Below are 13,556 nucleotides of genomic sequence, written 5' to 3'. Positions count from 1 at the left end.
GAAATCCGTCCAAATATGTCGTGATTAAGGCGTGTTGGTAACTCTTGACTGAAGAGTGCTTTCACCGCTGCACAAAGAATCCCATTTCATAAAACTTTTCCTGTTACGTCCCGCCTCCTATCCCTGCGTCTCGTTTCTAATTGGTCTATTGAGTTAAAACGCTTACACCCTATTGGCTACGTAGGATGTCTGTTAGCGTTCCTTTACACAGATGAGCTTCGGTGAAGCCGATCTTAAACAACGGTGCTGCTCGATGAGCGATATTGGAAACTGATCAAACCTGGCATGGCACCCACAACGGTGAGAACGTTATCTTTATATTATATCGCTTTATACTTATAAAGTAAGAAAGGTGGAGAAAATGAGCACGAGAGCAGAAAGTATTTTTTTCTTCCTATGATTGTATGAATAGGTTGAATCCATAATGCGAATTAGTTTTAAATAGCCAACAGTTCTGACAGCAGCTTAAGCCAGTAACTTACACGTCCTTACTACATGGAGTTTCTTTAGTTATATGAGAAGCATACGTAAAAAATAATACAGTCGAAAAATCGCTTTTTAAAGTAGCCTAAGCAGTATTATTTTACTGCTTTTAGCTTGTGAGGTCTGCATAAATGTAACATTTTACCAGATAGCCAGATGCTGTGTCTCAAAACGTAGTGTGACTGTTACCTAAGTAGCGTTTCTGCATCAATAGGCGTTCATCATTTTTGGGCATCATATATATTCCGCGTTCCGAGTCTGATAAACTCTAATGAGCCCAAAACTGCAGTACATTAGGTTTAGATGCATGACATCCCAGAAAGTCAGGGGAAAAATCAACCTGAAAAAAATAGGATTTTGAAATATGTAAGACAATAAAACAGAATCTATGAGAATATTCTATTTAACTGCTTAAATGCTTAAAACAGGAAAATATATGACACTTTATGAAGTCTGTCCAGCTGATCACATCAACAGGCAGTTGACTTTGGGCCATCTGTTTTGTAGCTCACAAGCAGCTTGAGGATTAAATTAATTACCCTCTGACATGTCGGGTGAGCTTGGACTCAAACACTGCCTGCTTCAGTCTAGCTCCAGGGAGAAATGCTGGGTAATTTAAGAAGCATTCAGGCCGATGTTGAATAGTGTAGCACCCTTTAATTCAGAAAGGCATGGGCACCATTACAAAGGAAATGCCAAATTAGTCAACCATGAAGAACACCATTGGCTAATCCTCAAGTGTGCACATAAAAGAAAGGGTTTGAAGACATATAATGATCTCTAAGAATGTTTTGACTCTTTTTATCACCTTTTCCTATAATGTTTCATTCTAAATCACAAGTTTTAGTAAAGAGACACATGCATGAAAAAAAAAAAAAAAAAAAAGCAAGTGTATCCACTGTATTTTTCACGTGATCTATATAACTGTTAGTTAGTTGAAAGCACTTACTGAAGCATGAAATAATTTTCTTTGGGTTTTATGAAAGGCGAAGTGAAGTTGTGAAATTAGCACGTCTATAAAGTATGGCTTTGCTTAGGAACACGCTTCAAATTAGCACGGTTTGAACGGGGAAACCACAAACCATGAAAGCTTTCTTGCATAGTCACGGCCTCAGATCTAGTACGCAGTTCCCATCGGTGCACAATACATCGATAGACATGTGACGGCTTTTTACAAGCACAGATTGACTGAAGGTTGCACGACAGCACAGATGAAAAGGAGAATTTGAATTCATTCACTGCAAAGTACAGTAATGCGATTTATTCAGCTCTGACGTGGAAGTCGAGCTTCCAAATTTCAGCTGGCGCACAGTAGCTGGACGTCTTCCGTCTCTGGCATATTATGTAACACTCTGAGACTCCTCCGCGACTTGATGATGTGGAAACTTTGGCTAACCACACAAATCTCGACACGAAGCGCCATTAAAGTGGGGTCAGAAGGCAGAAATCGAGATTGAGTTTCATAAGATTATTTCAGTTGAAGTTTGCAGCGCAGGGTCAAAGCATTTATGTTTGCGAAGGTATATGGGAAAGTGCAATTCGATACTCTCAGGGTTATCCATGCACAATTACTAGTAGTATTTAGAAGCAAGAGCTCAGGAAGGAATTTCAGTCTACCAACAAGAAGTTTCTTTCTCTAGCTGTCTATCAATAGAAAAGTCGTGGAATGCTGCTTTAGCTTTGATGTGTGACAGATGCTTTGACTCATAAGAGTAAAATGGAAAAAAATGACCTGCTTTTTCTTTTCCTGTGAACTGCACTGAAAGAAACACAACATGGGAATGGGAGTTTTTCTGAGATCACAGCTGTGATCTATAGCCATTATGTTCTCGGACAAGCCTGTTAACCCTTTGATTGCTCCAGGAGGACTGGTTTAAAATAAATAGCTTTTGATGAAGCATAATGGCTGCAAACAAACCTCTCGAAGATAAAGAGGCGAAAAATTGTGATGGGTTTAATTCAGTCTGTTGATTTAGTGCACATTGTTATGAAAGATGAAAGCAAAAATGCATTTAATCATGGCCTTATTGGTATGTAATTTTTTAATAATCAAAGCTAGTGTTTATTATGGAAGTCACTGAATAAAAAAATAAAAGTCAATTGTGACTTTTAATCTTTGCGAGATAATCTTCTTTTTTTTTTCTTTTTTTTTTACATAATTCCATAATATATATTCAGAAATACGAGAAATGGAGTCAGAATTGCAAGATAAAAATACAATACACAATACTTTATTTTCCTCACAATTATGACATATTTCCATTTTTGTTCCTCATAATTGTGAGATATAAATTAGCAATTGGCAGTTATACACCCCCCCCCCCCCCCAAAAAAAAAACGGCTGTAAAAAAATTCTACCAATTCTGACATAACTCGCAGTTGCGTGTTTTAAAGTCAGAATTGTGAGCTATAAACTCAAAATTCTAAGAAAAAATACTATTCTTAACTCTATTTTTATAGCTTTTATAACTATTTTTTACTCAGAATTGTGAGATATAAAAAGTCAGAATTGTGTGTTTGTATCATGCAATTCTGAGAAGAAAAAAAGTCCCAATTCATAGTTTGGCTGGTCCTGCGACTTATAGTCCAGTGCGACTTATATATGTTTTTTTCCTCATCATGATGTATTTTTGGATTGATGCGACTTATACTCAGGTGCGACTTATAGTCCAAAAAATACAGTATTTTTATTCTGCAAGGATGCATTAAATGTTGCTTCCAAAAACCTTAAAAAATCTTACTGACCCAAAACTTTTGAATGATAGTGTGTGTGTGTGTGTGTGTGTGTGTGTGTTTGTGCATGCATGCATGTCAAAAATGCCTGCAAGTGATATTGATGTTTAATTGCATGGTGCATCCATACTGGAAACATAAAGAAACAATTATTTACTGTGGGTTTGTATTGTTTATTTTATGATCCCATGCACTGAATAAGCAGCACACTGTATAATCAAGACAAGCACATGGAGAATACAGCAGACTGCAGTCATTTGGTCTGCAGATGGAAAGAGGGGGAGAAGATTTGTGGACATGGAGATTGTTGCCTGACTGCATGTTCTCCAAACTATTTAGAATAGACTTTGTGCTAATGTTGTGTATAGTTTGCTGAAGTTATATTTCGTATTTAGTCACCCACTCATGCTCCATTTTTTGTCTTTTCAGGAGTCGAGGCTGTATGTGGAGGCTCTGAGTAAGAGAGATGTGCTGCTGCTCTTCAGTGTTCTTGAGGGAGAGCTGGAGGCCAGAGACTTTGTCATACAGGCACTCAAGGTTAGTCCAGTCCCGTCGATGGATAATAATGTTTTTCAGAGTTTCTTTGTAAGCAGCAGTCTATAGCAGAACAGGCAAATCATGCTACTCTTGGTTCTAAAAGCAATACTTTGCCAAAATGAAGGTTCTGTCATTATTTATGCAGCCACATGTCATTCTAAACACATATGGTGTTATTTTGTTCTGTGGAAGTTTTGGAGAATCTTCATACAGCCCTTAAAAACACTTTTAAATGACCATAAGAGAGCACTACAAATGAGCTGTGCGCTACATATCTAAGTCTTACTAAGCTATAGGATAGTTTTGTGAGAAACAGAAAGAAAATTGGCTTGGTGGGCCAGTAGTGAACTTGACAAAATAAAAAGAAAATCATTCATGTGTCATGTACAATTTATTCAGGAGCATCTGGACTAATTTATCCGTTCAAGATGTTTAGATGTTCAGCTTTGTACAGCGCTGTTGCTGCATGTTTATCCAAGCAGCTGCGACCCAAGTCATACATCAGTTTACACCATTAGGGAGCTAATACGCGGCTCTTATGATCTTGTGGTGTGTATTCTTTTGGTATTCCTTGGAGAGTTCCCATCAACCAAATATATAAACAAGCCCAGATTGTCCTGAATACATTTTACAATGACCTAGATAGTTGAGATTGATTAAGTCCATCTCTGGTTCTCGTGCTGGTTTTACTGCTGGGGTTTTGCTTGTTAATGAGAAATTACATCAATGTTAATAAGTCAATACTTCAGTAATAGTATGCTTCAGTAATTGTGTACTGGCAGTCAGTAGTTTGCTGTCAAACACATTTAACTCTTTGCACAGCAGACTAGATACCCATGAGAGACATTATAGCTGTATCACTCAACGAAAGCCAGATGTCTGCTGGCTCAGAGCTCAATCGCGCACGCTAACACAATAAAAACTAGTATATTAAACACTAAGAAACCTCAGTGTACAAATCATCTTGGACAAAACTCAAGACATGTAAAGGCTATACATTTATTAAAAAAACAACAACAAAACAACTTTAGCTTTTGTAAACCTTGTCCTTATGCTAAAAATGCTGCTGCTGGTGTAAAATGATTCCGAATTCACACGTTTTAGAATTGTTGCCAAGAACCAACACTAAATGCAAAAATGATTGATATTTGATCATAACTGCTGTTAAAACTTGGTTTGTTGTACTTCCTGTGTTTTGCTATGTTCCCAGTTCAACTGCGTTCAGCAGGATTTAATTAGAGTTTACTGGATTCTCATTTACTTTGCTTTTTCAGCAAACTCTTTTCTGCTTAATTTTTATTTATTTATTTTGTTCTATGAGTCTCCTACTACATTCCAGCGCTGTTGCTGGGCCTCATCCCACACTTCTGGTGGACACCGGGCTTCCAAACGGCATACAGATCCAGCAGGCTGAACTAAACTCAGGATGAACAATCAAATCTGCCTCACTTTTTTTTAAAAAGCACTTTTGAGTACTATGTAAATACATAGCAATCATTCAGCACCATTATAATGGTGCAATTCACAAAAATCCTGTAAAGAACATGTTGAATTCTTATTTTAGTCCTCTAAATCATATTTCAGTCACAATAAGTATGAACATTTAATGCTCTAATAAATTCATTTGTTAAATTATTTAAATGAAGTTGTTAAATGAGATGTGGTGAAATGTAGCCTGAAACTATGTTTTGAGTTTTCTTTAAATTTATAAATACCACAGTTGCTTCTAAAACACTGATTTGGCAATGTAGGAGTGACTCAGAATCAGCCAGACAGTGAGCAAGACAACTTCCCTTTTGAGCATACCATTTGCGTCCATACAAACGCCAGTTCTCTGGGCCCCGACCAAGCCTTTGAATGTTGTTTGTTCTCTTCAAAGCCACACATAAACATGTCAAACATTATTACGCACATTTCCTTTTGTCTAGTTTTAGCTTTAAACTCTATTGTAGTGTCGTCTGTTCATCTGATCATGTTAGCATGGTGATAAAATACAACATCTGTGCTCTCAGATCATGTTTTTGTGGTAAATCTCTATGGAAGGCTGAACTGATATAATCTGCTGCATTCCTGTTCTTGAAAGCATTGGACTGGGGCTATGTCAGCATCACAGACTGTAGATTTGGGGTTTTAACCATTCCTCTGAAACACTTTAGGTGACTTAGGTAGAAAGCTTATATTTAACCCAACTGCATATTTCTTCTAAAGCTCTCTGTGGTTTTTAGGGGCGATGTTCTGGCATGCTGGGATTACAATCTCTGTCACTCATTGCCTGCTTTGAATGAGGTCATTAAGGCATGACTTTTCTGTTTTGACTCTCTCACACACATACACATTGCAAATTTCCCTTATGCATTTTGGTCAAACGTAAAGGGGGAAATCAACAGGAGGGCAGAAGTCACATTAGAAGGCAGCTTCTAATTTCTGTATAACTTCATTAGTCATGCTAATCGTACATGCAAACACTATTCATAATTTGTTCATGGTGCTTTTTCTGAAGATAGAGGGGAACTAAATGGTATTTTGCTCAAATAATCATTTCCATGCTTATTTCTGCCCCCCAGCAGCTGTTGACTTTTGCAGGAAAACTTGAAAACATTTAATGACTAAGAAGTGCATAGACTTTGAGTTTCAAAAGGAATGCCTTCCAGGTGTTCAGCTCAAAGTTAAGCAAGTAAATGTATTATCAAAAATAGTTTTTTATATTGTACTATCAAATGAGTGGTTAGTATGATTTTGAGAGTGCAGGTAACAGATACCAACAGTATCTCACTATTTTATCCCTGGTCTCTCTAATGTTCTCAGTGAAGATACTCTTTATGGTATCTTTATCTATCAGATAACTAACACACACACATAGAGTTTGTTTGAAGGCACCAGACTGGCTGACTTATCTTAAGTCATTAGTAAGGTTAATCTTCCCAAGGCCCCCATAATTGCTCAAGCTATTAGCCTAAACACACACACACAAAATTTAAAACATCATAAATATAGAATGGAAAGCAGACCTCCATTAACTTGATAAACAAAAGGTTTTACACACAGTACATGCAGCTGTTGATTGTTTGGGCTATTTGAAGCTTAAATTACTATGTTATTAGCTTGAATACAATACTTTTAAGTCCTTTTATTTTAGTTTACATTTTGTGCCAAATGGATCTTTTTTAAAGATCATTATTTTGTGTATTTGGTGTAACAGAATATTCTGACATGCTTTAATGTTCAAAAAACACATTATTTTTAAATACTATACATTATTGTAGGTCCTCTATGCCCCGCCTCTCTCATTGGAACCACATCTTCTTTCTTTGCGTGAACATTTGGGCAGCATTACACAAATATTTCCACATAGTGACGTATACGTGGAGGCGTGTTTAAATATGCAGTTTTTTGTTGGGGGGGGGGGGGGAGGAGGGGGGGCAGAGTCTTAACTTTGATAAAGAATATCTCTTTGGATTTGAGACTTTAGTCTTTGCAACTTTACAGATCTTCTTCATGCACCAAGAGCTTGTAACACTCCAAAGAGAAAGGAAAATACTTTAAAGAAGTTATATAATATAAAAAGATTTGACTTATTATATAACAACTCCTAGATACCTATCTTTAAGATGTCTACTTCAGAAATGCATTCCCTTAAATTATATGTTTCCCCTTGAAGTTTACTGCTTTTTTTTTTTTTTTTTTTTTTACATAATTCACAGGATGTTTCCTAAAACAAGGAATTAACTCAGTGAAAGTTTATTTATTTCCAGTTTGTCATTGGATACCTTGGTGAAAACTATGAAATCCCACAAATCCCAGGACATGCATTTTTGTTACAGGTTGCATGCAACAAATAACATTAATTTTTAAAGCTGCTGTGTGTCACTTTTACAGTGTTTTTAAAACCCCAAGCTTTCATTAAAGTATTGGTGGTAATGTCACCCACCATCATTCTCATTTTCTTGTTAAGCACCTCCAGCAGGCCTCCTCTAGACAAAAACATAGCCTTTACTCTATTTCTTTCTCACCACTTCTGCTTCAGACTATAAAACACTCATTCATTGTGTCACGTCTGCACGGCACGTTTATCTGCTCCAGCATCAGTGCCAAAGAGGTTCACAAAGAGTCAAAGTGTACTGACTTACACTCATTTACCGCTTTCATCATGGCTAATGTGTGAGTTTCTGATAATCTCAAGTTCCTGGAGAAGCAGAATCTTAGAAGATTTTATGTTGCTGAACTTGAGTAAACCATTAAACAGCAAAAACTCTAACACACACTTACCAGACGGACATGCATGTTCCAAACTGAATCTGTCACTAAAGAGCATATGAGCCGAGTGATTTGACAATGCAGTGAACCTGTGGTGTATCAGTCATTCTGTCAGGCATCTCTGTGTTAGTTTAGCATCGAGCCATGTATTCTATCTACGTTTCTTTGACTTTTTTATTTCAACATGGTATATGCACGTTATATACTAGGGCTGCTGGATTTTGGCTCAAATTTCACAATTAAATTTGGATTCACTAACTTGCGACTCTATTCGATTTCTGATTTGATGCACTATCGATTATTTGGGATATTTATCAGGTGCAGTACATGCTAAATGTTCTCAAGGAAAAAATTAACTCAACTAATGCAGTAAAATGAACATGAGAGTCAGTTTGTAGTACTGCAATTCTATTATATTGAAGTTTTAAATGAACTAATTTGTATACAAGCACTTTAATTACACTCAATTAAGTTTTTATGATAACAAAGTTAAGTAACAAAGTAAAAAAAAAAAGTAACAAAGCACAATCATTTCGTAAAAAAATGACAATCGATTTAAATGAGAGAGAAATGTTTTTTTACCCAGCCCTTGTATATACTCCCTTCTTTGGGAGTTGTCTTAACAACATCAATGCGTATAGGGTAATAATGGAAAATACAGTTTTTGTGGCTGCTAATGATTATTTACAGTCAATAAATTTTCATCCTTTATTGACCGGTGTGGCAAAACGTTAATTTTGGACCCTTAGTATGTGTTTTGATGTGTGTCCATCTGTGTGTCTTTACCCTCCTCCTGAGATTCATTTTCATACTACTATTCCCTGTAGACGTCTAGTCATTTTTTCAGAAGCTCCCAGTCTTACAGCTTTCAGCTGGACTCATAAAACCTACTCACTCATTCCAAACTACCCTGTATGAGGTTGGAGTGTTTCATCACGCCTTTCTCTTTATGTTTAAGCTTCAACCTCTTTTGTTGCAAACAAGTACATTTGTTAGTTTGAGTAATCACCCAGAACACTCAGAACTGCTCAGAACACTCTAGTAACTCCTTAGTAACCACCCAGGATACCTATGCAGCCATAACCTGGCAACACTATTTGAATGCTGTAATTTAAGACTGTCTTTAGCAATCAGCTACTCTCTCTTCACTGTTCAACAGTTCCGTTCGGTTCCTTATCCTTGTGGGGGTTTTTTCTGGGTCAAATGAGCTCTTTTAGTCATTTCAGGAGTCATTTCAGGAGTTATTAAATTACTCCAGCTGGAACTTTTTTTGGTGTCCTATTCGCTGCATTGACCCTACCTAAACTGTAGCGATTGTTTCACCTCTATATGCAACCCTTGCGTGACCTCCTACTTAAAACAACAAACACCAGGAGCTGAACATGAACACACACACACACACACACACATACACACAGAGCCTAAGAGGATGGTTTATGTTGCTTTTGGCAGGGTCATGTGCTCTGTATCATCTCATTTCCTGTTTAGAAAGCAAGTATGTAGCGAGTGTGTCTGTGAAAGAGAAAAGTGGAGGCCGCTTTACAAGGCTTGCAGAGATGTTTTGAATAGAAGCTACAAAAATGAGTCGCAAACTACCAAGACAATAAAAAAATATTGAATTATGAACATTAATTTCACATTCAATCTTCAAATTAATGTAGAAACAACATAAAGACAGTATAATTGTAGTATTTGTTTAAAGGCATCTTTTTTATGACTGAAGGCCAATATCACCGATACCGATACTACTGATGTCTCTAGGAAATTGTTATTTTTTTCATTATACAATTATACTCATTTATCATTACAGTATAATTGTGAGCTATCAATTAAAAAAAAAAAATTTCTAATTTAAATTAACTTAAAACAATCTTCACATAAAACCATTATATTAAATGTCATATTTACCTTTGCCCTTCAGCAAGTAGGAAATATTCAAAAATTGAATAAGCTTTATCAAACATTAAGTTCTAAATTAAAAATAGATGAATCCTTAAAGCTACAAAAGTTATTGATTTCCTCTTTTTTCTTTTGTTCTGTGATTTACAGACATCACATCAGCCAACCCTAGCTCCGTCCCTGTGTTAACGCACTTATTTTGACAGCACTAATCAAAATTATGCAAAATTAGATTTAATCGTTTAGAGTGAAATGTGCAGAAATCCATCTAAAATAATCCAATAAATCCCTCTTTCTACAGGCCCAGCGTAGAGATTCCTACATGTTGGAGCGATATGGCAAATACAACCTGAGCGACCCATTCCTGGCCCTGCAGAGAGACAGTGAGGTCCTCCAGAGCTCCGGCCAGACCAGGGGCGATGGAGGAAGTTCCTCCCAGAGACGAGAGGGGGTCTGTGGGGCCACGGCTCGCTCGGATCCTTTGACGGTGCTGAAACTGGTGGTCGGACACTGCAGGAGGATGCAGGAGAAGATGCTGAAACAGCTAGCAGCTGCTGAGAACAGACACAGGAGGGTGAGTTTATGCTGTATAACAACTGAAAGCCACTTACATCGATACTGATGCGAGCATCATATCATTTAAATTGGATTTATCAGGTCAAGCTGAGATTGGATTGGTTTATAGGCTAATCTTTATCTCATTCTGTCGCCCCTTTGTGGTGGTTTCAGGTCATTGCTGATCTGGAGGAGGAGAAGAGGAAGCACGCTGAGGATACTGCAGAAGGAGATGATGTCACTTACATTCTGGAGAAGGAGAGAGAGCGCCTCCTGCATCAGGTATAAAGAACTGAAAATATTATAGTGATCTTAATTTGAGGTACTATAGGGGAACGGGCTACAGTTTGTATTGTCTTAATCAAAATTAGTGTTTGCTTTGTTATTATAGCAAAGCAAAGAACAAATAAATGCATCCTTGGGGTGCATAAAATACTTAAAAACAACTCCAAACTTCCAAATCAAACATTTTAGAAATATTTTTTCTATCAGTCTATCAGTGTCTATTTCTTACTAATTTGTGTATATTTTATACTTGTGTTTAGTTGGAGTTTGAGAAGGCAAAGGTGTCCCGAATAGAGAGGGAGAACAAACGACTGAATGATCAGTTAGAAGAGCAGCGAACCCAGCATAAACAGCTCATGACGGCGCTGAGACGGGAATGCAAACGCTCCAGCACGCGGGCACACGAGGAGTCCCAGCGTGCCGGCGAACTCAGCCATCGCCTCGATCGTGAACGAGCTTCAAATCAGGCTCTGAGAGCGGAGATCGAGGAGGAAAAGAAGCGGGCTATGCAAATGGAGGCGAGGCGAGAGGAGCTGCTGGCTGAGTTTGACACTGAACGGGAGCAGCTTGGGCTGAGATTACGAAAGGAGGAAGCACGTTGTAGAGCACTACAGGAAGAACTGGAGAAACTGAGGAGAGAGAAGAACAAAGCAGAGGAGAACTCAAACAAGACCCAAATAAACGGACACCACATTCCTGCGGAGGAAGATGAAAACGTTGAGAAGCAAGGCTTGTTAACCAATGGGAGCTCTCAGACCAATCCACAAGCTCATAGCCCTACAAGCAGCAATAATTCACTCGACATACCCAGTATACAAGCGGCGTACCAGGCTGGCATCAACCAGCGCTTCCATGCAGCCCGTCACAAGTTCCAAGGCACCTTTGACCAAGATTCTCAGATCGTCTCTTCTCCTCCAAATTCTCCATGTGACCTCTCACCCTGTGCAGCCCATGTGGTTCCACTAGACAGCATTTCTAAACAAGTACCCCGCAGCACTGTCACACAAGCCCTGAATCGTCTCAGCTCTCCGCAAAGTCCCAGCAAACCAACTTCTCCCAACAGTTCCTCTTTCGGCACAGATTACCACACATTGGCCCACTCTGGGATGCTGTCTCCCACTCTCAGGTCTCCAACTATTCCCAGAGTCGACAGAGGGAACCCACCTCCCATCCCACCCAAGAAACCAGGCCTCGCCGACACGCCGCCTTCACCAGCCACACTCCGAGCTGCTCGCTTGGCTCAAACGGTGGCCAGTTGCGGACGCAGCAGCAACTCCGAGAACGGCAAAGAACCAGACCTGGTGCTGTCTTCTAGCGGCTAGCAAGCACAAATAATGAACTTGATCGTGTCAAACACTGTTGAATTTTTTGTGAGGGACATTTCAGGTTTTTAAAATAATTTTAGAAGTTTTGAAACATATTTTCGAAGTAATTTTGCAATGTTACCATATTTCAGTCAGATGCATGTTGATTGTGTGCATGAATACATTATGTATTCTGTATTTTACCATGAGAAAACTCATTTTTCATGTTTATCACTGACAATCACCAGCTTCTATAAATAGTTTTATATACTGTTATTCAGACAAATATTTATATAAAAACTGCCATTCAAAAGTTTGGGGTCTGTACAGTAAAAAAAAAATAGATTTCAGTTATTTTAAATTGTAAAAATATTTTACAATAATGCTGTTTCACTGTATTGTTAATAATATAATAAATGCAGCCATGGTGAGCATAAAAGACATGAAAACAATTTTACCAACCCCAAAATCTTGAACAATAGTTCACATGATTGTGTAACTGAACATTTTACCGTCATCTAGTTTTTACACTGAATTATATATTTAACAAATTTCATGTGCGAATAATCCTTTGCTTTCTCACATAGCAGTTTGTTTTGTATATCTAAATGTATTGGATATTTAGCCTAATATTTACATCTCGCTCAGAATCATATTACAAATGTTTGTATCACATTATAATGTTCTGTTTTGTTTATCTTTTAAGTTTGTATTCTTTTTGTGATCTGATATGAATGTTATTTTTATAACCAGTATAATTTTTAATTTTTTTGATACACTTGTAGACATGGGCTGGAGCAAAAGATTTGAATATTTGTACTGCCTAAATCCAGCCAGCAGAGGGCATAGTATCACCCATCCTCAGCCATTCATAGGCTATATTTTTGGAAAGGAATACTAGTAGACTAGCTTACTGCACAGTATACCCTGCATTTTAAAAATAGTATGTGAAATAAAGTTATTTTGAGATATAATCAATTTCTGTGTATAAATGTGGTAGTTTTGTGATAGTCTGCTCAAAAAATGGTGGTTATGTAAAAAAAAAAAAAAGAATTCAGAAACCTATTTATTTGTCACACTAAAAATGTCATTATTGCATTGCAGTATTAATTTTAACATTAAACTGACCAATCAGAATCAAGATGTCTAGTAATGAATGTTATTATAAAGTTTTAACCTTTAATGAACAGATAACATTAAATCCTAACTACAAGCTCAAAAGCACAAAAATTAGTCAATGTATGATTCTCATTTTGATGTTACAAATGAAAGCACAACCGACGCTTAGATCTTAAAGCATCTGCTGTCTCAAACTCGGGGCAAAGTGTTTGAAAAATGTGTGTGCATCACAAGCATCCATGTGAGACTAACAGGAGCGGGGATCACAGTTTAACCAGCCAGGAGCCTCTCCCTAAATCCTAAATCCCTTCTTTATGTGTGTGTATATGTGTGTGAGTGTGTGTGGCCCGGGAAACAGAGAGGCAAACACGCATGAAGTATGTGCCA

The 13,556-nt window shown here is 37.6% G+C and overlaps 1 protein-coding gene across 1 annotated transcript; it reads left to right on the top strand.

The window, feature by feature from the left end:
* The first annotated feature begins 172 nt into the window (after positions 1-172).
* On the top strand, positions 173-13,027 carry cttnbp2nla (CTTNBP2 N-terminal like a). Its single transcript, XM_026266261.1, has 5 exons — positions 173-300; positions 3,646-3,753; positions 10,208-10,480; positions 10,636-10,743; positions 11,007-13,027. The coding sequence occupies exons 1-5, from the start codon at positions 286-288 to the stop codon at positions 12,066-12,068; spliced, it is 1,566 nt and encodes a 521-aa protein (XP_026122046.1). The 5' UTR covers positions 173-285; the 3' UTR covers positions 12,069-13,027.
* Positions 13,028-13,556: the final 529 nt, after the last annotated feature.

This window comes from Carassius auratus, chromosome 6 (genome assembly GCF_003368295.1).
Source record: "Carassius auratus strain Wakin chromosome 6, ASM336829v1, whole genome shotgun sequence".
Lineage (NCBI taxonomy): Eukaryota > Metazoa > Chordata > Actinopteri > Cypriniformes > Cyprinidae > Carassius > Carassius auratus.
This window is presented reverse-complemented; position numbering and strand designations above follow the sequence as displayed.